The sequence below is a fragment of the Pantherophis guttatus genome, chromosome 9, assembly GCF_059756535.1.
Source record: "Pantherophis guttatus breed Tessera chromosome 9, ASM5975653v1, whole genome shotgun sequence".
Taxonomy (NCBI): Eukaryota; Metazoa; Chordata; class Lepidosauria; order Squamata; family Colubridae; genus Pantherophis; species Pantherophis guttatus.
The window spans coordinates 27990660-28017539 of NC_142071.1; the positions used below are offsets into that span (position 1 = coordinate 27990660).

The 26880-nt window shown below is 44.5% G+C and overlaps 1 protein-coding gene across 2 annotated transcripts in view; it reads right to left on the reverse strand.

Moving 5' to 3' along the window:
- The window catches only part of GRIK4 (glutamate ionotropic receptor kainate type subunit 4), a 409943-nt gene that overhangs the window by 20004 nt on the left and 363059 nt on the right, over nt 1-26880 (reverse strand). For both annotated transcript variants that reach the window (XM_087875700.1, XM_060683210.2), the window contains 2 exons: nt 15471-15584; nt 5074-5183 (listed from right to left, as the gene is read on the reverse strand). In XM_087875700.1, the coding sequence (XP_087731826.1) occupies nt 5074-5183; nt 15471-15584 (224 nt within the window). The remainder of the gene's footprint in view (nt 1-5073; nt 5184-15470; nt 15585-26880) is intronic.

Here is a 26880-nt window from a genome sequence, read left to right on the forward strand (position 1 = left end):
TCCAGACGACATCTGAGTAAATGAAAAAGGGGAAGGAAGGGGAAAGGGGAAAAAACCGGTTCGGTGACGTCATATCGTCACCACTACCGGCTCGGGAGAACCGGGCCGAACCGGGAGGAACCCACCACTGGTAATGTTGATAGTTGTGTAAGCAGCAAAATGGAAAAGAAACTGAAATTGTCCCAACAGACAATTGGGACTGCTCGCATACCACATTGAAAATATACTGGAATGGAAAATAAACACAACAACAGAGAGGAAATGAAGAGAGGAGTAGAGGGGTAGAGGAGAAAGAGGGGAGAAGAGAAGGAATGAGAGGGAAGGATAGAGGAAAGGGAAGAGGAGAGGAAGGAAAAGAGGGGGAAGGAGAGCAGGAGAGAAGGTTAGGAAGGGAGGAAGAAGAGAGGAGTGGGGGAAGGAAGGGGAAGGAGAGGAGGAAGAGGAAAGTGGAAAAGGATAGGAGTAGAGAAGGAAAAAAGAAAAGAAGGAGAAGGGTTGTTGTTTAAAGAAGAAATGGAAGGGTAGAAGAGCAGTCCAAGAGTATATCTTATTTCAATTATTTAAGGCAGAAAAATGAATTAATATGGAATCCAAAGATAATACGTGCGATTGATACTGGTTAAGAGTTCATATATGTATGTTTATGAGAAATAAAAATTTTAAAAAAATGAAAAAAAACAAAAACAAATTAAGTGTGTGACATCCACCTGGACATCCAAGTTTAATAAATTACATAAATAACTGTTCACTGAGTTTCAGGTTAATGAAGATTATGTCAAACAAGGTCGCAAGGCGGTTTTGCTATACGCACAAAGTATAGAGTATGAAGTATATATCCAATATTTTTCTTGTTTAAAATTTGGTTTTGTAAAAATAAAAAAAATAAAAATTCCCTTTCATGGGCCCCGGGAACAATGTACTGGCTGAACCCCCACTTCCTCAGGCCTGCATAGAAGCATAGAGCGATAGAATTTCCCTGGATGCATCATTTCTCAAGAGGAGGTCTTGCCGTGGGAGGGCATATCGTACGATTGTGATCCATTTGATACCAGGACAGAATATATCACCTTTGCCTGCATTTTAGTAACAGTAACAAGAGTCGGAAGGGACCTTGGAGGTCATCTAGTCCAACCCCCTGCTCATGCAGGAGACCTATACTAAGGATTTGAACCACCAAACGGCCAACCTTTCTGATCGATAAGCTCAGTGCCTTAGTCACGGAGCCACCTGAAACACCCCCCCCCCAGGTTCCACTCGGCTAAACCATTATGAAGCCTGGGAGGTTGTCAGGAACTCAGATAAGCACCAGATGAACTCAGTGTTTGTTCCCGACAACCGGCCCTCCCGTTTGCCTCTCCTTTTAAACTCCATCAGCAGCTGTGCCTTGTAAAGAGGATCAGGTCCCGTTGCTCTCTTCTCCGTTCCTCCCTGCGCTGCCTCGGATGAGGAGGGGGTGGGCCTTGGTCTTCATCGGAACCCCCTCTCCCTTGTTCTACCTCTCCCCTGCTCTGCCCAGCCTGACTTTGCTCTTCCCCAGTTTCCTCCACAGGCAACGGATCCACTCTCTCGCTCTCTGTCGGCCGTTCCTCTTCCCCTTCGGATTCAGACTCCAACAGGGGCATGACACCAAGCCTGGTAACCAAACATTTGGAAACCAACCCACAAGCTCAGAGAACGAACCTGCACCCTCATCCTACACCCGAGCCACGGTTATTCACCTCTATTGCAAACGGATGCTTTTCTGTGGACCGGAGGGGACGTGGTTTTGTGTGCATCCCGTGGATGGGACTTCGCTTGTTTGCTCGGACTGCTTTCCGGCATGCCGTGGCCTGCTGCCAATCCACGGACTGGGGATTGTTGTGGCCCGTACGCGGCCTGTGCAGCTAGTAGCTGATTCAGACAGCGAGGAGGCTGGTGTGGTGCTGCGCCAGCAGCCTGTGCAGCTGGCACTCAAGTCGGACAATGAGGAGGCTGGAGAAGATGTGGTGCCAGAGGCGGGGATTCAGCCAAGGCCTTCAGAACCTCCAGAAGCTCCCATAAATGAAGAGGACGAAGAGGAGGAGCCTCTTCTTGATGCACGGGCACGCAGAGCTGCCAAAAGGCAGGAGTGGCTCCTCAGGAGGAGGTCTCCTCGAGAGTAAGGCTTGGGGCTAATTGGCCACTCCCTTAGCCTATTTAAGGAGGAACACCAACTGAAGCAATTTGCAGGGAACAACTTCGTTCACATACCTTTTGTCTTGCTTATCTTATCAGCTTCCTGCAAATTGCTTCTGGGCATTCTGCCAACCACAGTAAGCTTTCCGTTATTATCCTTTCAATTCTTGGCCGCTGTTAATGCAATTAATTAACAGCCATTGTTGTAAAAGACTGGTTTATTCAGTAAACTAAGGTTTGAACGGACTTTGTGTGTGCTGCGTTCTTTGGGGTCCGTAGCTGGGGCAGAACAGGGATTTAAAAGCATGTTCATATACACAGCTCGCGTCTTTCTCACTCTACAAGAGTAGTTACTACTCAGGGGTATTGTTTGGCAGAAGTAAGATTTTTTTTCCACTCTTGGTCAGCCGCCTGACGCTGGGTGTCTGTTATCCGAAGCCCCGTGTCATTGGTGCAGACGCGTTTAGAAAACATATCCGGAGCAGCCGTATCTTTGTGCCGACAGGCTCCGACTGTGTTATAAGTATACACAAAATCCTGTGTGTTGCTGAAAACCTTTATGAGCTCATGTATCTGACAGTTTCGGTTGCGCTAAGAGACTCCCGAAGGTGACCACTATTACAGCTTTGTAGCCTTCATATGCATCTACAAAGAGTGAACATCTGTGGTGTCTCTTGCGGAAACCGAAGAGATGCGATCCTGTTTTGACTGAAAAGAATTGCAATGGTGGGGGTCAGGAAATTCTATTTCTACCAAAAATAGGTAATTGTTGCAGGGAAGAGCTACAATCCAGTACAACTACATACAGTATATCGCAACATACAGCTATGGTCTGCCTTTCCAAAAACTTCAGATTTAACCTTCTTAGATTTCCCCCCACCCCTAATTTACAGAAATTCTGGACATTTGTCAAATTAAAAAAATTATACTACAGTAATCTGGACTCATCTTTAGAACGAGACTATATATTTACTAATAGTTCTAATTCATTTTGAAGAAAACGTGGGACATCTGTTTTAATCGATCAGAGGTTAAGCTTTGTATTTGCATTGTTTTTAGAAATAACGTGATATTGGAAATAACAAATCATTTATGATCTTATGATTCTTGACGAATGTATCTTGTCTTTTTATGTCCACTGAGAGCATGTACACCAAAGGCAAATTCCTTGTGTGTCCAATCACACTTGGCCAATAAAGAATTCTATCTATCTACCCTGTTTCCCCCAAAATAAGACATCCCCTGATAATAAGCCCAATTGGACTTTTGAGCACATGTCAATAATAATAATAATAATAATAATAATAATAATAATAATAATAATAATAATAATAATAATAAAAAATGCCAAGCACTTATTTCAGGGTTCAAAAAAATATAAGACAGGTCTTATTTTCGGGGAAACACAGTATCTCTCTCTCTCTCTCTCTCTCTCTCTCCATCCATCCATCCATCCCGTTTCCCACAAAATAAGACATCCCCTGATAATAAGCCCAATTGGGCTTTTGAGCGCATGGCAAGCGCTTATTTCAGGGTTCAAAAAAATATAAGAAAGGGTCTTATTTTGGGGAAAACATGGTATCTATCTATCTATCTATCTATCTATCTATCTATCTATCTATCTATCTATCAATCAATCAATCTATTGATCTATTGATCTATTGATCTATCTATCTATTGATCTATCTATCTTATCCTTAGATGAACCTCATGTCATTCAGGTTGCTCTATTGATTGATTGATTGATTGCACAATTCTACGCATATTTATTTGAAACCCTTTCTATCCAATTCAGCAGGATAACTGTTTTTTTCTCCACTAATTATTATTATTTATTTTTTTTAGGAATGCAACCAAAATCTCCTCGCCAACATCGGATCTATTCCTGTGGGAACGCACAAGTTCAATCGTGAACACCAAATGCAAACAAACCTCACTCAAAGTACACCTGCAGCTTCAAAGCTGCCTTGAAGCACCTTTATAAGTACACCTCACATGGGACTCGAGATCAAATCGATACAGAGGCTCCCCAGTTTTTGTTCTTGTTGTTGTTGTGTATCTGAGGAAGCCTAGATTATAATCAGACAAGGCAGGAAGCTTGTTTGTTTATGCAACATTTTTCCCAGACAGGATGATGAGCCTGGTTTGATCATTTCACTCTGAAGCCGCCAAAAGATAATTGTTGCTAATAAAAACTATAATCATTTTTTAAATTCTTATTATTCTGGAAATTCCTTGCTTTATGTCTCATCCCCATACAATTGGATTTGTATTGAGTCTGCAATCTAGATTTCTTTTTATTTTATTTTATTGGCTTCAACACCCAGTTCTGATTTTCCGCAGAGGAATTCATACCCAAACACCACAGTGTGCCATCTGGTTCTGCCGAAGCTCAGTGACGGCATTCAGCCGGTTTGGACAAGTTTGGGCGAACCGGTAATGACGACATGAAGGTGGGCCCGTTTGCCCCCGCCCACTTGTCCTGGCGCTCTGCCGTTCTATTTAGCCAGTTTTCTAAGCCGCGCAAGCTGCACGCTCTCACATTTTTGATGCGTGGCGAACCGGTGGTAAAATTATGCGAAACTCATCTCTGCTGAAGCTAATGTCTAACGTCCCTTTCTAGGCATCTCAAGGCCTTTGATTGGGGCGCTGTCCGTCCAGCTTAACTTCAAATCAACCTTAATAAGACCTTAAAAGAGCATCTCTGGTGACCTCGTGCAAGAACTGTGATGTTTCCTGGAGCTGATTGGAAAGTCAATAGGCGTAAGCATCCTCTCCATCCATCCATCCATCCCTCCCTCCCTCATCAACCATGGACAAAGCAACCCACATTAGATTTCTCCATGTAGTAATTAGAAGCTGCCAGTAAGTGTCACTGTGAGGACAGGGAATAGACATAGAATGAAAAGTTAACTGTACCGGGCTACCAGGAAGAGGACGCAGCTCACGGCAAGGTAGGCAAGTAACATGAAGAGCCAAACCCCGGGAGAGAACGGATCCAGAAAAGAGAAATAGCCAGGTTTGCGCCCCTAAGACAGAGATAATGATAATAATAATCACCGCAATTCAGTTCTTACGACTTTCATACATATTTAAAAACAAACCTTCGTTGTACAGAATAACAAACGACAAGACAGAGATTGACTGCAGAACATTGCTAGGCTAAAATGGACAGGATAGAGTTAGCTCAGGAAGGTTTGTTTGGGATTCACTATCTGGGGGGTAACACGTCCACCGTGCAAATTGTCTGAGCTAAAAAGGTAAAGGTTCCCCTCGCACATATGTGCTAGTCATTCCCGACTCTAGGGGGCGGTGCTCATCTCCGTTTCAAAGCCGAAGAGCCAGCGCTGTCCGAAGACGTCTCCGTGGTCATGTGGCCACCATGACTCAACGCCAAAGGCGCACGGAACGCTGTTACCTTCCCACCAAAGGTGGTCCCTGTTTTTCTACTTGCATTTTTTACGTGCTTTCAAACTGCTCGGTTGTCAGAAGCTGGGACAAGGAACGGGAGCTCACCCCGTTACGCGTCGCTAGGGATTCGAACCGCTGAACTGCCGACCTTTCGATCGACAAGCTCAGCGTCTTAGCCACTGAGCCACCACGTCCCTATTTGTCTGAGCTAGGCTATCACAAATACTTCATTGTGTTTCATAATCAAGCTATGGGAACAAGTCCAGCTTAGATGGACACCGAATCAAGAATATTCTCCATTTTGGAGAATACGTACATGGTTAGAGAAAATGATAAAGTAACATATAGATTTAAAGCCAGAAATATTTTTGTTCGTTATATTGCCAGAAAAATAAGACAAAGGGAAATTATATTTAAGATTACATGTTTTGACAGCAGCGAGAATTGCATATGCACGATATTGGGAAAAGGAGGAAATTCCTACAGATGAAAATATAATTAAAAAAAATATTAGACTGTGAGGAAATGGGTGGGTTAACATTAAAGATAAAGGATAAAGAAGATTCAGAATTTTTTTAAACTTGGGATTTGTTTTACAAATGGTTAGATAATAAAGGTAGGAATTAGAAGTTGGAAGAATATCATTATATACAAGTAAAGAAAATAACAATAATAATAATAATTAAATTGACTCAGACAGTACACTGTTTATTAAGCTCTCATATATGTTAAAGGAAAATATATAAATAATTTTTTTTTAAAAAAAGAGACTATTTCCCATTTTTCATGACTGTCTACGGAGATTCTCAATCAACCATGCCATGGTTGTCCCAAAGGCATTTTTTCAAAAAGCTTCTTTGCTTTTCCTTGAAGACGTTTCGTTTCTCATCCAAGAAGCTTCTTCAGTTCTGTATCCTCAGGGTCATCTGAATAGTGCAAATGAGTGTGGAGCCTTCTTGGAACTGTTGACCGTCAGGACACAGATAAACCTCCAAGTGGCCTCAATGACTCTCTAAAAGAATGCAAATGACCAGCTGTCTGCAAGGAGTATAAAATCCTTCCATTCCCCACCATCCAGTCAGAAGAAACTTCTTGGATGAGAAGGAAACATCTTCAAAGAAGGAAAAAAAAACCAGAAAGTCCAGTTGCCTCTTGTAAAAGCACCTTTGGGTTCTAAAAGGAGGCAACGAGTTTGATAAACGGAGGTATCCTTTCAAGAAGCAACAGTGAGAACTGGACATTTATTTTTATTTATTTATTTATTTATTTTTCAATTTATATACCGCCCTTCTCCCTAAGGACTCAGGGCGGTGCACAGCCAGAATTAAGAACATAAACTACAAATATTAAGAACAATTAAAATGAATATAAAATTTGGCCCAAAAATTTAAAATGAAACCACTTTTTAAAAAATTAAACATGAAACCACTGATTAATTCAAAATTGGGAAAGGAGTCCGGCAAGGCTGTATACTGTCGCCCTGCCTATTTAACTTATATGCAGAACACATCATGAGAAAGACGGGGCTAGATGACTCAAAAGTTGGAATTAAGATTGCCGGGAGAAATATCAACAACCTCAGATATGCAGATGATGTCACTCTAATGGCAGAAAGCGAAGAGGAACTAAAGAGCCTCTTGATGCGGGTGAAGAAGGAGAGTGCAAAAGACGGCTTGAAACTCAACATTAAGAAAACTAAGATCATGGCATCCGGGCCCTCTCAACTCCTGGCAAATAGATGGGGAAGAAATGGAGGTAGTGACAGATTTTATTTTCCTGGGCTCCAAGATCACCGCAGATGGGGACTGCAGCCAAGAAATTAAAGGACACTTGCTCCTGGGGAGGAAAGCTATGGCAAAGTTAGACAGTGTACTAAAAAGCAGAGACATCACCCTGCCAACAAAAGTGTGTATAGTCAAGGCTATGGTTATCCCAGTTGCAATGGGTGGCTGTGAAAGTTGGACCATAAGGAAGGCTGAGCGCCACAGAATGGAGGCCTTTGAACTCTGGTGCTGGAGAAGACTCCTGTGAGTCCCTTGGACTGCAAGGCCATCCAACCGGTCAGTCCTAGAGGAGATCAACCCTGACTGCTCTTTAGAAGGCCAGATCCTGAAGAGGAAACTCAAATACTTTGGCCACCTAATGAGAAGGATGGACTCCCTGGAGAAGAGCCTAATGCTGGGAACGATTGAGGGTAAAAGAAGAAGGGGACGGCAGAGAATGAGGTGGCTGGATGGAGTCACTGAAGCAGTCGGCGTCAACTTCAATGGACTCCAGAGGATGGTAGAGGACAGGAAGGCCTGGAGGAACGTTGTCCATGGGGTCGCGATGGGTCGGACACAACTTCGCAACTAACAACAAAAACAATCCATTCATGTGAACATCTAGAAAGGATTCGTGGAAAGATTCACCGTTTGGAAAACACAGCAGCCGTCTCATCTGCCCTATCCTCTCCCTGCTGACAGTATGCACCAAACCGCTGGGTCCCAAGGCCTTTTCTAATGACCCCCACTCCACAATATTCCATTAGTTTGAACGGAAGGGGAGAGGAAGAAGGCAGTGTTTTTAACAGCAGGTCAAACGCCAGCCCTCCTATTAGAGTCCCCGTGTCAGAAAGCCACACTTGATTAAATTGCCACACAGGAAATTGAGACAAATGACAGCCCCATTTGAACCTGCCATTTGTAGTTATTTGTGATGAAGCCTCTGTGTGTGTGTTCGTGTGTGTCACGGGGTACAGGCAAGCCGGGTCTGAGGACTGAGAAACAAAATGTGATAGAAGACGGAATGCCATCTGGAAATGCTTCTGCAGTTATTTCTTAGGAAGCTTCTGATGGAAACCGTAGATTAAACTCGACGTCAGCTGCAGTTTTCCATGCTGGAATATGAAGGGAAGAAGAAGACGCGCAGATGGGGTTTGAGAGCTGTTTCCATCTGCTGCGCAAAGCAGCTCTTGACTATTGTAATGAGTTTTCAAGCCTTCTCGTGTTAAATTAATATTTACCCTTTTAATTACCCAATGCATTACAAAAAAAGATGTTGAGGCATTTGGAAAAAGCCCAAAGAAGAGCAGCTAGGAGGATCAAATGCCTGGAGACAAAAAGATACGAAGAACAATCGCAGGAATTGGGTACGGCCAGTCTAGAGAAAAGAAGGACTAGAGATGACAGGATAGCAGTGTTCCAGTATTTGAGGGGCTGCCCCAAAGAAGAGGGGAGTCAACTTATTTTCCAAAGCACCAGAAGGCAGGACAAGAAGAAACGGATGGAAACTAATCAAGGAGAGAAGCAACCTAGAACTAAGGAGAAAGTTCCTAACAGCGAGAACAATTAATCAGTGGAACTGCTTGCCTCCAGAAGTTGTGGGTGCTTCATCAGTGGAGGTTTTTAAGAAGAGAATGGACAGTCACTTGTCTGAAATAGTATATGGTATCCTTCTTGAGCAGGGGGTTGGACTAGAAGACCTCCAAGGTCCCTTCCACCTCTATTCTGATTTTTTTTTTAAAAAATTTGATTTATATGCCGCCCTTCTCCGGAGACTCAGGGCGGCTTACAATGCGTTAAGCAATAGCCTTCATACTTTTGTATATTTATACAAAGTCAGCTTATTGCCCCCACAATCTGGGTCCTCATTTCACCTACCTTAGAAAGGATGGAAGGCTGAGTCAACCTTGAGCCTGGCGAGATTCGAACCTGCAGTAATTGCAGGCAGCTGTGTTAATAACAGGGTGCATTAAACCACTGTACTACCAAGGCTCCTAACTGATATATCCTGATTGATATTGATTGATTGACTGCTTTTATACAGTGTATGCTAAGGAATAGGTTTCTTCTCCATAACCCATGGAACTCTATGACACAAGAGCTGACCTTCGGACAGCTAATGTGAAGGACTGAAAAGGAAAGCAAAACGAAAGACTAATCTCTAAATTTGAGCTCTAAGGGGGTCCAGACAGAACCTATCGCTTCCTTTCTGTAACTCCTTCCTGTTTTGAAGGACAGAAGGACAACTCCTGTTCTAAACTCCTTTTAGCAATCCTTTGCGTTCTTTTGAGAAACTGGCTTTTCAAAAAGGCAAGGAAGCAAAAAACCATGGATGTAGCGTTCTGTTACAAAACCGCAGTTTGAAGGGACAGAATTCAGTGGTAGTTATGCCACGAGAACCGGTAGATCATATGGGTTAAGGGCAGTGGTGAAATCCTCCGCGGGTTGCCACTGGTTTACTGCACACGCATGCATGCCCTGCATGCCAAATGCGCACTCTGAGTGCGCATGCACAGTGCATGCCAAATGCATGCTGTGTGCACATGTGCAGTGCGCACCAAACGCACCCTTCGTGCGGAAAAAGGAGCCATGTGAAGGTAAGTAGAACAGCGAGGGGGGAGGAACAGCTGTGCCACCGGATTTAGCAGGATTTCCTGCTTTCTAACGAATGTCAATCGCGCGACACAGCTGATCGTCGGAAATACCGGTTCAAATGAACCGGCAACTTTTTTTTAAACTACCGGTTTACCCGAACTGGTAGCTTTTATTATTACCAGTTCTCCCGAACCGGTGCGAACCGGTAGCATTTCATCCCTGGTTAGGGGCAACCACCAAATATTTCAGTGAACTTTCCATCACAATAGTGGTAAGCAACAATGGCTTTTCTGCCATTGGGATGATGGCATGTCTATCTATCTCAGCATCTACTTCTGTTTTACTATCGCAGCACCATTGAGTGTCCTGACATACGGCATTCTTGCATGGTATGGGAGCAGCTCTGTAGTGGACAAAAAAGCTCTACAGAGAATCATTAAAACTGCCCAGAATGTCATCGGGCTCCAGCTATCAGCCCTGGACGACATCTTCGAATCTCGCTGTTTGAGGAAGTTGCATAACATTTTCAGAGACTCTTCCCATCCTGCTTACAATCTTTTTGGACTGTTGCCTTCTGCCAGAAGATACAGCACAATTAGAACTCGGACCACACATTTTCTAAATAGTTTTTATCCCAGAGCTATAATTGCACTCAACAATGGACCATCAGTGAGCTGTTGGACAACATTACTTGGTCTGTTGTGTGGATGTTTGGGTGGTTTAGGGGCGAGGAATTTGTGGTGGGTGGGGGTGTGTTTGGGGATTGTTATGTGTGTTGGACCTGGTCTTTGGGTGTTAAGTGAATTTCGTTGTTTGGGTATACTGTGTATACACGTACAATGACAATAAAGTTATTTATTTATTTATTATTTATTTATATGAGAGTGAGGATATGTAGGTGCCCTTCCTTTCTGGGGAAAAAGTATTTCTTACTAGCAAATAAGTGGAGAGGCAGATACCCAGCTGGCATACATTTCTCCATTCTGGAAATCCTGAGAAGAAAATAAGCAAAATCACGGTGATCAATTGCGTGGAACTTCTCATTCTGAGCCTTGGAATATCTATTGTGTTCCTGCTCTCAGGGCTGAGATCAATTAATAATTTAGCACAATAGGATGGGGGGCAAGGAAACCCCTATCTAAGGGGAACTGAATTTATAAGCTTCCTTTTCTTTTTCTGCCTTTTTCCCCCCTGAGATCTGCCCACTCTTCCCTCTCGTTAAAACTTAAAAAAAAAAAAAGAAAGAAGTTTGAGTGAGGAAATTACTGGTTTTTTTTTTCTTCACACAGCTCGATCCAAGGGCAAAGACAGAATTAGCATCCATCTGGGCTTGCGTCTGACAAAATATATCGGTCATCTAGTTTGTTTTTTTTTTGCACAGGGATTAGAGGGAGCAACTCCACCAGTCTGGGATAAAATATTGTTATTGTTCAGAAGGTGAAGAAGAGGCTGCCCTCTAACTTGTGGGCCCATTTGTCTAAAGGAATTTCTCCGGCTTGTCTCCCTAATGGAGAAATGTGGGAGTTCTGGTCCCATAAAACTGGAAGGCATCTCCTTGGGGAACGGGTGACAAAAACGTTGCAGATTAAAAGCCCCAGCCAAATGGCAAAAGGAACATATAGGCTAAATGCTGAGGTTCTGATAGAGGCTGGCACATTTGTCCATGAGCATCGTCCAAGAACGCAGCTCTGTTGAAACTTAGGAAGCCCTTCTATCCATGAAATCATGTTCTCCTGAAGGCAGCGATGGCTAACCTTTTCCTCTTTATGTGCCAAAAATGCGTGGGTAGCAGCGCGTGGGTGTGCCTGCACCCATAATGCAATGTACCCTGCACATGCGCGCACAGCCCCTAGTGCTCCCCCATACATGTGCATGCGACCCCCCCGCACATGCGTACGAGGGGTGGGATTCAAAAATTTTAGCAACCTGTACCACGGTGGGTGGGGGGCATTTTTGTCCTCCCCAGGTTCTGGAGGCTTTCCTTGTGCCTCCAGGAGGGCGAAAACAGCTCCCCCTGGGCTCCGGAGGCCAGAAACGGGTCTGTTTTCAGACTTCCGGTACTTCTGGTAGGCCCATTTTTCATCCTCCCCAGGCTTTGGAGGCTTTCCTTGAGCCTCTAGGAGGGTAAAAACGGTTTCCCTCGGGCTCTGGAGGCCCTCCAGAGGCCGGAAACCAGCCCATTTTCACAGTTCCACAACATGCGTGCTGCACCCTCCCCATGCTCCCCCCCACGCATGCACGCGTACCCCCTCACATGTGTGTGTGATTCCCCCATGCATGCGCGTAAATCTCCTGCCTCGTGAGCATCCCAAAAATCAGCTGGCTGGCGGGAGGTGCGCATGTGTGTGCACAGTGGAGCTGAGCTGGGCGACGGTTCGTGTGCCCGCAGAGATGGCTCTGCGTGCCAGCTGTGGCACGCGTGCCATCGGGTCGCCATCACGGTCCCGAAGGTAACCAAAGCGTTCTTTTCCTTCTTCTATTCTTAGTGAAACTTCTGGAAGGAAGACACATAACTCCTAGAAGGGAATTAGCCACACTGCTTTGCAAAGGACAAAAAAAAAAAGAGAGCCTTGGTGGTGCAGCAGACTAAAGCGCTGTTAAATAGCACCAGCTGCCTGCAATTACTGCAAGTTCGAATCTCACCAGGCTCAAGGTTGACTCAGCCTTCCATCCTTTCGAGGTAGGTAAAATGAGGACCCGGTTTGTGGGGGCAATAAGCTGACTTTGTATAAAAAAGAACACCGCTTAGGGGGCCCCGAAAGCCCTACTAAGCAGGTATATACAAAAGTATGAAGGCTGTTGCTTAACGCATTGTAAGCTGCTCTGAGTCTCCGGAGAAGGGCGGCATATAAATAGAACCAATAAATAAATTCATATGTCACAGAATAGGAGGGTTTTTAAAATTATTGTCATGTTTACCAATGTTACCATGAAAAGTAACTTTAACCCCAAAAGGTAAAGCTTCTGTTGAGTCGAGCAAGGCTCTTGGAAACTATCGGGAGATTATTTTGATTTTCAGTTTAGCCTTCAGCCTTGGCGTGCCCAGGTGATATCCCGCTCGAGTACTAATCAAAGGCTGACCCCGATTAGCTTTTCTTCTAAATCAGCCAAAATGAATTAGCTCCTGCCACCAGCCTGCTTTGATGTTCCACTACAGAATCTAATTTGTGATTGTTGAGTTTTATAATTAGTGCAATTTCTAATTTTCCTGCAACGTTAATTAAAAAAAAAAAAAACAGACAATATCTGGCACAGTATTTAAAAAAAGTCTCTTGATCAACGTTTCGGCCTCATAAAATCTTCATCTTGAGCTAATTTTGATGTTTTAAATAACATCGGAATCATCATCTTCTTCTCCATCATCCACCCTGCGGGGTGGAGTCTGGACGATTGAACGGAGCTGAGTGTTTACTGGCCGGATGCCTTTCCTGTCACCAATGCGGAGTTTTTTTTTTCTTCAGCAGATACATTCTCAGTGTGCCCAGAGCAGGGGTGGGTTCTACTTACCTTTACTACCGGTTCGCAGCGGGGCCGCACGTGGTCTTCTACGCAAGCACAGAAGCTTCTGCACATGCGCAGAAGCGTTTTGATGACATCGGGGTTGGTGGGTGGAGCCTCCCTCCGGTTTTACTACCGGTTCTATAGAACCGGTGCGAACCAGGGGCAACCCATATTGGCTCAGAGAGAGAAATAATAATAATAATAATAATAATAATAATAATAATAATAATTTTATTTCTATACCGCCCTTCTCCCGAAGGACTCAGGGCGGTGTACAGCCTGTTTAAAAAAACACAAAGAAAACAACAATATAAAATTTAAAATAATTAAATAAGTGGCTCAGATTTAAAACCCCAATAAATTTAAATATCCCAATTTAAAAACTATTGTGTTGTTAGTCCGGCCTGGCGGAACAACAGGGTCTTCAGTGCGCAGCGAAACGCCCGGAGGTCGGAGATCTTACGAATTTCCGGGGGCAGTTCGTTCCATAGGGCTGGGGCTCCCACAGAGAAGGCCCTCCCTCTGGGCGTCGCCAGTCGACATAACTTGGTTGACGGCACCCTGAGGAGACCCTCCCTGTGGGAACGGACTGGTCGGTGGGAGGCTATTGGTGGCAGAAGACGGTCTCGGAGGTAACCGGGTCCTATGCCATGGAGTGCTTTAAAGGTGGTAACTAACACCTTGAATCGCACCCGGAAGATATCTACCTAGGATCGAACTAGGATCGAACGGAGAGGGCTCGCAACTTGGGTGTCCTCCTGGATGCACGGCTGTCTTTAGAAGAACATATGACGGCCGTGGCCAGGGGGGCTTTTTTTTTTTTTTTTTTTTTAAAAAATTTGATTTATATGCCGCCCTTCTCCAGAGACTCAGGGCGGCTTACAATGCGTTAAGCAATAGCCTTCATTCTTTCGTATATTTTATACAAAGTCAGCTTATTGCCCCCACAAACTGGGTCCTCATTTCACCTACCTTAGAAAGGATGGAAGGCTGAGTCAACCTTGAGCCTTGGAGAGATTCGAACCAGCAGAAATTGCAGGCAGCTGTGTTAATAACAGGGTGCTTTAAACCACTGTACTATCAAGGCTCTTTCATCAGGTTCGCCTCATTCGCCAGTTGCGTCCCTTTCTGGATCGGGACTCCTTATGCACAGTCACTCAGGAACTCGTCACTTCCCGCCTGGACTACTGCAATGCTCTCTACATGGGGCTCCCCTTGAGGTGCACCCAGAGGCTCCAGCTGGTGCAGAATGCGGCTGTGCGGGGGATTATGGGAGCGAGAGGGCGCTCCCATGTGACACCTCTCCTGCGTGAGCTGCATTGGCTCCCGGTGGACTTCTGGGTGCACTTCAAGGTACTGGTTACTACCTTTAAAGCACTCCATGGCATCGGACCTGGGTATTTGCGGGACCGCTTTCTGCCGCCAATAGCCTCCCACCGGCCAGTACACTCCCACAGAGAGGGACTCCTCAGGGTGCCATCAGCTAGGCAGTGTCGGCTGGCGACCCCCAGGGGGAGGGCCTTCTCTGTGGCAGCACCTGCCCTCTGGAACGATTTGCCCCCGGAGTTATGGAGGATATCAGATCTCTGGGCTTTTCGCCCTGCCCTAAAAACTTTTCTCTTCCATCAAGCAGGGCTGGCGTGAAACCCCCCCCCCATTTTTGAGATATTAGATTTTTAATTGTTTAATGGGTTTTAGTCGTAAGGTTCTTAATTTTTGGCCAAAGAGTATAATTCTTTTAAATTTTTAAATTTTGTATTGGATGTTTTTTACTTGGCTGTGCACCGCCCTGAGTCCACCAGGAGAAGGGCGGTATACAAATTTAAATAAAATAAATAAATCGAACTCACAGCCTCCGGATTGCAAGGTGAGAGCTCCACCTCTAGGCCACCACATCACTCAAATAACATCGGAATAATGCAGTAAGAAAACCAAAAGGGTTGGGGGGGGGGTTGGTAGACAAATCCTCACAGCTATTGCTTTGTACAACATTTGCATGCAGATATCCTTCGATGTGTGCAAACGCTTTTAAATGTTGTCTCTTACCAGGTGCACGCGATAGAGGATGCTAATCCCGAGAGTCATGAATGGCTTTGAGAAATCAATCACCTTCTCTCGCTCGGCTGTGATGGTCAGGCCAGCCACTGCCAAATCGGCTTTCTGAAAAGGAAGCACAGAGAAGGATCAATACGTGTTGCCCAAATGGGGTTTGAGGTAGTAGTGAAGAAATCTGACACGGTTTGATTTCTAAAGGATTTATTCTCTTGGAAGTTTTGCCTAAGGAAGAAGGGCGACTTCCGTGAAAGGTATTCTTCACGGTATCGTCTCTTTGTGTTTGTGTGCGTGGAGACAGAGAGAAAAAGAGGGAGAGAGAGAAAGAGAAGTAGAATAGAATAGAGCTGGAAGGGACCTTGGAGGTCTTCTAGTCCAGCCCCCTGCTCAAACAGAAGAACCTATAGTAGAACCTTTCAGATAAGTGGCTGTCTAGTTTCTTCTTAAAAATGTCCAGTGATGGAGCTTTTTCAGGAGACAACTGGACTTTCTTGTTTTTTCTTTGGAAGACGTTTCGCTTCTCATCCAAGAAGCTTCTTCAGCTCTGACAGGATAGTGGGGAATGGAAGGATTGATACTCCTTGCAGACAGCTGGTCATTTGCATCCTTTTAGACAGCTGGACCTGGATGACGGAGAATCTCTACAGACCTTTAGCTGTACAATTTGGGATGAACAGTGTGGGAGTAGGAATGGATTTCCAGAGGAAATATTGCAGACTACAGGAACCTGTCAGCATTCCAATTTGTGATCTCCCCCAGCGCTGACATGAATGAGAGAAGGGGAAGCCTTGCTTTAATGCTGAGATGAACTTTCACTTAGTTTCCTGCTCCTTGGTAGATAACGTTACTTAGGTGATAGAGGGAGGAGGGAATTCCTGTGAATAGAAAGTGCTTGGGACGAAGAGATGGATCTGCACGATGGCCAATGAGACATTGGAGATGAGGAACGGAAAGGGAGGGGTTTGGGAGGAGATGCCAGTTTTGGCTGCACCCAGAGTTCAGGAATGACGTTGTTTTATTCTTAAATAAAGAAAAGATTCATTAGAGACTTTGCATTTGAGAATGAAGTTTATTTGAGATAACACCGAAACCTGACAGATCCTGAGGACACAGATAAACCTCCAAGCGCTTCAACGACCCTCTAAAAGGATGCAAGGAATATAAATCCTTCCATTCCCCACTATCCTAGTCAGAGCTGAAGAAGCTTCTTGGATGAGAAGCGAAACGTCTTCAAAGACAAAAACGAAAAAGTCCAGTTGCCTACTGAAAAAACACCTTTGGGACAACCATGACCTGGATGACTGAGAATCTCTACAGACCTCTAGTGATAGAGTGCCCATGATTTCTGGTGGCAAGCTGTTCCACTGGTTAATGGTCTTCACTGTTAGGAAGTTTCTCCTTAATTCCAGGTTGCTTCTCTCTTTGATTAGTTTTCAACCATTGTTTCTTGGCCTGCCCTCTGGTGCTTTGTAGAGTAATTTGAACCCCTTCTTCTTTGTGGCAGCCCCTCAAATACTGGAATACTGCTATCATAATAATGTTATTGTCATTATGTGTGTATACACAGCATACCCATACAACGAAATTCACTTAACACCCAAACACCAGGTCCAACACACATAACAATCCCCAAACACACTCCCACCCACCACAAATTCCCCATCCCTAAACCACCCAAACATCCACACAACAGAACAAGTAATGCTGTCCAACAGCTCACTGATGGTTCATTGTTGAGTGCAATTATAGCTCTGGGATAAAAACTATTCAGAAAATGTGTGGTCCAAGTTTTAATCGTTCTGTATCTTCTGCCAGAAGGTAACAGTCCAAAAAGATTGTAAGCAGGATGGGAAGAGTCTCTGAGAATGTTATGCAACTTCCTCAAATAGCAAGATTCGAAGATGTCTTCCAGGGCTGGTAGCTGGAGCCCGATGACATTCTGGGCAGTTTTAATTCTCTGAAGAGCTTTTTTGTCCACTACAGAGCTGCTCCCATACCATGCAAGAATGCAGTATGTCAGGACACTCTCAATGATGCTGCGATAGTAGGACAGAAGTAGATGCTGAGATAGATTTATCTTCCTGAGCATTCTCAGGAAGAACAGCCTCTTCATGTCACTCCTAATTATTATTTTCTTTAGGAGAGAGAGAGAGAGAGAGAGAAAGAGAAAGAGAAAGAGAGAGAGAGAGAGAGAGAGAGAGAGAGAGAAAGAAAGAAAGAAAGAAAGAAAGAAAGAAAGAAAGAAAGAAAGAAAGAAAGAAAGAAAGAAAGAAATTCCCTGGATGATTTTGAGCCAGTCCCTCTCAGCCATTCCACTTTGTAGGGTTGATCTTTCATACAAAAACTGGGGAAGAGAGTGGTATGTACATCATTTTGAGTTACCGAACCAAAATCAGGATGGAAGCCCAATGAAGAAAAATAACTAGTAAACCAGAAGAGGGTAATGTAAAGAGCTCTCCGTGGTCCTGATTCAGGGCTCTATTCTTGGACGATCGTATCTTTCTAGGAACGAAGCTACCATCTATCACCGCTGGCATTTTGCAAATGGAAGCTCGGCTGCAACACCTTTACTTAAAAAAAAAAACACGGCTGCAGAAACCACCATAAACAAAGAGAGGCCTTCTTCCTTTCTTCATATTTAAACGGAGGGGGAGATGCGGCAACCTTGATAAGAAATCAGAGCGAGCCGTGGCATGCTACAAATTATATTTTTTTAAAAGAAAACTCATTTATGTAACTTGGATAAGGATTTTCATTTTAAATATGACTTTTTATCATCTCTGGTCTTATTTAATGTCATAGAATTGCTCTTTGAAAGGGGGGGTGTTTATTTAAAAGGACCCAAACAGCAGCAAGCTTCCAGCCTTTCCCATTGGTATTATTTCCAAGGTAGGAAGCTGTTGCATTACTTCTGAAAATTATCTGGTGGCTCAGAGGCTAAGACGCTGAGCTTGTCGATCAAAAGGTCGGCAGTTCAGCAGTTCGAATCCCTAGTGCTGAGTAATGGGGTGAGCTCCCGTTACTTGTCCCAGCTTCTGTCAACCTAGCAGTTCAAAAGCACGTAAAAATGCAAGTAGAAAAATAGGGACCACCTTTGGGTATAAGGTAACAGCGTTCCGTGCGCCTTTGGTGTTGAGTCATGCTGGCCACATGACCACGGAGATGTCTTCAGACAGCGCTGGCTCTTTGGCTTTGAAACAGAGATGAGCACTGCCCCCTAGAGTCGGGAACGACTAGCACATATGTGCGAGGGGAACCTTTACTTTTACCTTATACTACCCTTCAGGGAAAGATTGAAGGCAAACGAGGTCCAGGCAGAAGAAGAACATCATGGCTTCAAAAATCTAAGTGACTGGTTTGAACAAAACTCAACAACACTTTTTTGTGCAGCTGTTGATAAAAAATAGGATGGCCAACATGATTGCCAACGTCCGATGATGGATATGGCACAAGAAGGAGAAGATCCTACCTTTGTCCTTTACATCTCCAGGGTGGTAAGTTCCCTGTTGTAGAGGAACTTGTAGAAGCAATAAATAGGAATTTACCACTCATGATTTATAACCGAAGTTGCAAACCTCTGACAAGTACATCAAAGGCTGGGGGATCTTGTAATGGTGCGACCAGAACAATCTGGAACTGAATACTCAAAACCGTAGAAATGGTGGTGGACTTTAGGAGAAACTCTTCCATATTTCCTCCTCTCACAATACTAGACAACACAGTATCACCAGTAGAGACCTTCAAATTTCTAGGTTCTATCATATCGCAAGATCTAAAATGGACAGCTAACATCAAAAATGTCATCAAAAAACCACAAGAAAAAATGTTCTTTCTGCACCAACTCAGAAAGCTCAAACTTGCCCAAGGAGCTACTGATCCAGTTTTATAGAGGAATCATTGAGTCTGTCATCTGCACCTTTATAACTCTCTGGTTTGGCTCTGCAACCCAACAAGACAGACACAGACTTCAGAGGATCATTAGAACTGCAGAGAAAACAATGGCTACCAACCTGCCTTCCACTGAGGACCTGTATACTGCATGAGTCAAAAAGAGGGCTGTGAAAATATTTATAGACCCCTCGCATCCTGGACATAAACCGTTTCAACTCCTACCCGCAAAACGACGCTATGGAGCACTGCACACCAGAACTAGACACAAGAACAGTTTTTTCGCCAACGCCATCACTCTGCTAAATAAATATTTCCCTCAACACTGTCAAACTATTTACTAAGTCTGCACTATTAATCTTCTCATCGTTCCTGTCACCCATCTCCTCCCACTTATGACTGAATGACTGTAACTTTGTTGCTTGTATCCTTACGATTTATACTGATATTGTTTCCTGATTGCTTATTTGTACCCTATGACTATCATTGTTGTACCTTATGATTCCTGATGAATGTATCTTTTATTTTATGTACACAGAGAGCTTATGCACCAAGACAAATTCCCTGTGTGTCCAATCACACCTGGCCAATAAAGGATTCTATTCTATTCTATTCTATTCTATTCTATTCTATTCTATTCTATTCTATTCTATTCTATTCTATTCTATTCTATTCTATTCTATTCTAATTTGGGGTATCTAGTTTTTCTGTAACATAATGCATTAGTCATATCATCTGTCTCTCTCTCTCTTCAATATGGTCTTCCACCTATTCTCAATTTTTATGGTCAACCCACCCCCCATGTGATTCTGGGCAGCTAGCGTCTTATTAAAAACAACCAATTATAATCAAAAACAAGCATCACACTTGGGGTCTTTCATAATCCAGACAGCCCTTTCTCCAAAGAAAGTTTGCCTGGCATCCTCGCCCAGATGCTTGTCTTTAATGCCTTAAAAAGGATTGGCGAGGTGAGAAATATCCGAATCTTGGAAGGTATCCTCCATAAGACTGATGCTGTGACAGAAAAGGCACATTTTATGGGTCCCAACAGGGGACACTTTTTGAAAGAAATAACGAGAATGCTATCTCAGATCTTGTGGGATGGGCAGAGATAATTGGAGACAGGCAATCCCATAAGTAACCTGGCCATGAATGGCTTTATAACTTGCACCTTGAATTATACCCGGAAGCCCATTGGGAGCTATTTGAGTTCATGAAGTAGAGATGTTTCCCGGGTGTACTGAGATATGCGCATAAGTGTTCACCTTGATGCATTATGGACCAGCTGAATCTTCCAAATGATCTTTAAGGGCGGCTCTACCGTAGATCATATTACAATAATCCAGACAGGAGATGACCCAAACATGAAAGACTGTGAGAAAGGTTTCCACGTCTAGAAATGGGTGCAACTAGTGCACAAGGCAGATCTGAGCAATAGCCCTCCAAACCTTGTGTCAACTTGCAAAGCTTTCCAGACCAGCTTTCAAGTTGCCATAAGCAGGAGGGGAGGGAGAACTGATGGCTGCCTCAACCGAAAATACATTCCACACATACCTTTCTTCAGATTGTATCCTGGGTTACAGGAGCCAGCGGGAGGGGTGTGGTTTTTACAGCCAGCCAAAGTGGTCCATTGGAGAATGTGATTTATGACATGCCCAGGGAGGAGGGAGGAGAAGAGAGGGTCATGGGGGTCCGTAAATTACGCGAGGTCAGAACTGACTCCACTTGAGTAATTGCTGGAATGTTGCTCCCTGATGCAGCCCCCCAAGGATGCCATGATCAACGATACCAAATGTCACCAGGGGGATTAAGGATGGCATAGATCAGGATTGTCAAACTCGATTTCATTGAGGGCTGCATCAGGCCCTCATGTGTTTGACCTCAGGGGGCTGAGGTGGGCATGGGCAGCTCGACGTCACTCATGTTGGGGGCACCTGTGGTATCCTTAGAGCAGCAAAAACAGGGTCCTGAGCTCCGTTTTTGGCTGCGACGGCCTCCTGCAACCTTCTGCCAGCGAAAATGGAGCTCGGGAGGGCCGCGCGGGCGGGTCCTTCATTGTTTCCAAGGCGGCCCCATGAGCCAGATCTAAGCCTTGAGTTTGACATCCCTGGCATAGATGGATGCACACACATATCCAAATACTCCTGCTAGAGAGGAAAAACAAGGCAATCCATCTTATTTTGTTGTGGTAGCCATGTTTGAATCCTGAGTGAAAGGCATGTTCTGTCCCCGTACCACGCACACACACCCCACAGACGGCCCGGAGTTAATAAGCCACACGACAAAACTCTTTGATGATAAAGCTGGCAGCAACCCAGTGGCTAGCTGCCAATTCAGACTTTACTCACACAAAACAAAGATTAGACTGCAAGCATTCCAATAAAACAGGCAGAGTTTCAACAATACAAGGATTAATCCAAATGCAGTCCGATAAAGCAGGCAAAGTCCAGTAACGCAGAGATCATGGATTATTTCCAGTTTTTGCTCGTCACAAACTGAACCAGCCACCACACCCACATTTATACCCTGTGGGGTGTGGTCCAGTGACTCAGCTAATCTCTGGCACGCCTTCCCCTCTGCTGCGCACGCTTCTCCCTGCGCCTCTTTCGAGGGTCCAGCCAGCACTTATCTCCTTCATCGCTGTCCACCTGTGGCTGCGGGGACGTGCTTGGCTCTGAGCCTATCGTTTGGCCTTCGGTGTCCTCCGGAGGCATTGCCAGAGAGGAGGGTCCTGGAGAGGGAGGCCTTGCCAACTCCTCTCCCTCACTCTCAGAGTCTGCATCTGTTGATAGCCCAGGCTCAGGCAACAGAGCCACAACAAGGCACCTGAATAGCATGTTTCCTCCACGGCCCTCTGAAAACTGTCATCCCATCACTTTTTCAAGCGACCTTTGCCCCCGCAGTAGGAATCTGCATTTCTGAAAGTTTTCCCCATACTAACCTACTTTTCCTTTTTCCCAAGAACGACTGTAAATGTCTGTCTAAATATGTCCTGTGACCCAGCTGGAGAAATGTCACCATTGAATTTGTGGACTTGAAATAACGACTATCTCGACTGTTCCTTTCAGTAAACCATTGAAGAGAGAAAAGAGCTATATTTAAACCCGCATTTATAAGATGAAAACAATGGAACAGCAGCTGCCACAACACCATTTGTGATCCTGAAAGATTTTTCCACCCTTCTCCCTTCTGTAGGAAAAAAAAAAAAACCCCAACCTTGGTCCTTATTAAGTCTTATTGAAGTGGCTTGTATTATTTCAGACTTGTGACCGTGCAGTTAAAATAAACTATTATTTTTTGGTTTCTCCGCCGAGAACAAATAACAGCTGTATTGGCGCGCCAAGACCCCACACAAAGGAATTTTATACCTCCTTTTATCCTTCAGCCTTTTAGCACATAAGCCAAAGAAGCAGGATTTTCTTCGGAGAGAGAGAGAGAAGAAGAAAAAAACCCACGTTTTTTCCACAGAATCAGAATATTGGTCTGTGTGCTAAAGTCCGAAGGTTACCACCTCAATCTTTGCTCTTGGTTAAAATCCCTGCAATCATGGTTTATGCTACTAGTAGCAGCATCTGAACATCTGACTCTGTATGTTGTTTGGGAAATACAAACTAGATTAAAGCAGCAGACAGGTGTAGAATCAACATCTGGATTTAACTCTGATGGATTGAAGTCCTGCTACCAATGAAAACCCACCAAATTTAGGCCCCTTTTAAGTTCTCCTCAGCTCTGGGAAAGCTCCATTTGATGAAAACCACAGAGGGAGACTCAGTTCTACAGAATTTGTCCCTCGATTAAAGGCACAGATCTAGGGGTGCGGTGGCTCAGTGGCTAAGACTCTGAGCTTGTCGATCGAAAGGTCGGCAGTTCAGCGGTTCGAATCCCTAGTGCCGCGTAACGGGGGTGAGCTCCCGTGATTTGTCCCAGCTTCTGCCAACCTAGCAGTTCGAAAGAACATAAAAAAAAAGCAAGTAGAAAAATAGGGACCACCTTTGGTGGGAAGGTAACAGCGTTCCGTGCGCCTTTGGCGTTGAGTCATGCCGGCCACATGACCACTGAGACGTCTTCGGACAGCGCTGGCTCTTCGGCTTTGAAACAGAGATGAACACCGCCCCCTAGAGTCGGGAACGACTAGCACATATGTACGAGGGGAACCTTTACCTTTATATTTAAAAGTACAGATCTTATTCTATTACCAGTAATTACTTACAGCCAAGGCTGTAGCAGCTCTCAGGCTTCCTTCAAGACATTTAAAGGCCAGAAGTCTATTTTCAGCAAATGGAAGTTGACACATCCATCATATCCGCAGAAGATAACAGTTTTGCTACTACGTTTTAATACCACCCATGATTCACAAAGGACCTTTATATTAATGTGAGTTCTCTGGGGCACTGGGAGGGTGAGATGTCATTATAGATTTAGATGGCAAAGAACGCCCTTGTAAAACTAGAGATCAATATTAGAAGTAACATCCTCGAAAAAAAGGCCATCGTCAAAGCATAAACCACCAGGGAGGGCTCTAAGGAGGGGTGATATGCTACCGGTTCGCACCGGTTCACATGAACCGGTAGTAATAAAAGCTACCGGTTCGGGCGAACCGATATTATCGACGATCAGCTGTGCCGCACGATTTACTTTCGCTAGAAAGCTGTTTTCTCCCTGCTGTTCTACTTACTTTGTTAAGCATACTTCTTCTGCGCAAAGCGTGTATTTGGTGCACACTGCGCATGCGTGCACATGCAGTGTGCATTTCGTGCACACTGTGCATGCACATCATGCATTTGGCATGCACTGCGCATGTGCGTGCACAGCATGTATTTGGCACACACTCTGCATGCGAACAGGTGGCAACCCAGGGAAGATTTCACCACTGGCTCTAAGGTTTCTGGATTCTTCACTCTGCTCTCAATGGCCAGCTTGAGTTTTGAGTTTTGAGATCGGGGTTCCAAGGGCGCCCAAGGTTGATATCGCAGCTTAACCTGCCTGTCTATTCCATTGAGTCTCCAGGGAGTAATCCTTGCAAAAAGGATCGATGCTAGGAGGATTTAGGAAGTTCGGGTCTTAGGATCTGGATCTGAAATGATGCTATGCTGACTTAGAATAGTAACAGTGTTGGATGGGACTTTGGAGGTCATCTAGTCCAACCTCCTGCTCACACAGGAGACCTGTACTAGGGATTTGAACCGCCGAACCGGCGACCTTTAGCACTAAGTATGGATACAAGATAATATTTGTAGCTCAGGATTGAACTGAGCGTTCTATGAGCTTGGTTGTTTTTCCCCTGGTCGTAGCATACTGATGATGTTACCTACTTTGGCAATGAAATGTCTGCAAGAAAACCACCAAGCTCAGAGAACACCAAGGACCACACAACACTAAGTATGATAAGACACAGAGAGAGCTATTTCATTCTTCTCTTGGTTCTTTTTTTTTTTTGGTATCTGCTTTTCGTTGGCCGTTCTAGGACTTTGCCCTCTTCTGCCACCCAGACTTGGTTCTGGTCTTCTTGGAGTGATGGTTAGTTTTTTTGGATCTCAGGGCAAGCCTGGTCCTTACTGAGAACACACACAGTAGTTTCAGGACTAATTCTCCATAGTGGAATCTGAACATTCATAATAGCAATAGCACTTCGACTTATATACTGCTTTACAGCCCTCTCTAAGTGGTTTACAGAGTCAGTATATTTGCCCCCAAACAATTTGGGTCCTCATTTTACCTAACCTCGAAAGGATGGAAGGTTGGGTCAACTTTGAGCTGGTCAGGATCGAACTCCAGGCTGTAGGCAGAGTTTGCCTGCAATAGCACTTAGTCTTATATACCGCTTCACAGTGCTCTGCAGCCCTGGATTCTCATTTTACCAACCTTGGAAGGATGGAAGACTGAGTCAACCTTGAACTGGTCCAGGATCGAACTGTGGCTGTGGCCAGAGTTTGCCCGCAATAGGAGTAGCAGTTAGTTTTATAGATTTATATACCACTTTACAGCTCTCTCTAAGTGATTTACAGAGTCAGCATATTTGCCCCCAAACAATTTGGGTCCTCATTTTACCTAACCTTGAAAAGATGGAAGGCTGAGTCAACTTTGAGCTGGTGAGAATCGAACTGTCGAAGAGCAGTTGGCAGTCAGCAGAATTAGTTTGCAGTACCACATTCTAACCACCGCACCACCACGACATAAGAGAGGTTGCTGTACCTGAATTAGGAAGTTTAAGCTTGTCTGTTTGCAATGATAGGGTGCTATTCATTATTTTTCGGTTGCTTTTCCTAAGCTCATAATCTTTTGACCTAAGGATTGATTATTCTCCAATAATCAATATTCTCCAAAGCGCCTGAGGGCAGAGCAAGAAGTAACAGATGGAAATTTATCAAAGAGAGAAGCAATCCAGAACTAAGGAGAAATTTCCTGACAGTGAGAACAATTAACCAGTGGAACAGCTTGCCACCAGAAGTTGTGGGTGCTCCATTGCTGGAGACTTTTAAGAAGAGACTGGCCAGCCATTTGTCTGGAATGGTAGAGCAGGGGGTTGGACTAGAAGTCCTCCGAGGTCCCTCCCAATTCTCTCATTCTGCTTAATTTTAAAAAGTGGAAAGACAGAATACACTTTGTCTTCGTCACTGCACGGATAATGAATGAGGCAGCTGGGATTGTTGTTGTTTTGGCTTTCTTGCTTGCAATTTTAGCATTGTTGTGTGCCATCCAGAATGGTGCTTTAGAACACGGGCAAGCGTATAAATCTTTTAAATAATAAATATATAAATATTCTGGTGGCATCAGCATCTCCAGATGCTTCTCAGCCTGAAGCTCACTGCAATTCGAAAAAAAACAAAAACAAAAACCTCCGGCCTGCATCAAAAGATCTCCTGAACAGGATCTTGCTCCCGTTTCATTAAAAGTTGATGTTTTTCTCTGGTTTGGAAAGCCTGCTCAATACATCCCTGGGTCCCAACAGAATTCTTACTGACTGCAAAGGAATGAATTCCATTGCCTTGGCAGCTAAGCCCCCTTTAAATTAAAAATTCAAGGATTCCACCCTTTTGTGGATTAATCTGGTAGATTAGTCAAAACGGAATTAGTTTTGACTCTACTGGAGAAACAATGATTGTTGTGGCCCGTTCGCGGCCTGTGCAGCTAGTAGCTGATTCCGACAGCGAGGAGACTGGTGTGGTGCTGCACCATCAGCCTGTGCAGCTGGCACTCGAGTCAGACACTGAGGAGGCTGGAGAAGATGTGGTGCCAGAGGCGGGGATTCAGCCAGGGCCTTCAGAAGCTCCAGAAGCTCCCATAAGTGAAGAGGAAGAAGAGGAGGAGCCTCTTCTCGATGCACGGGCACACAGAGCTGCCAAAAAGCAGGAGTGGCTCCTCAGGAAGAGGTCCAAATTGTGCCAGCATCCAGCTGGAACGGTTCCTTCAGGCCACCGAGTCTCACTGGTGAAAATGACAAAAAAGGCTCCCTCAAGAAGACATTTTGAGCCGGCCGCCTCATGATTGACAAACAAGCAAATAAGGATGGAATTTG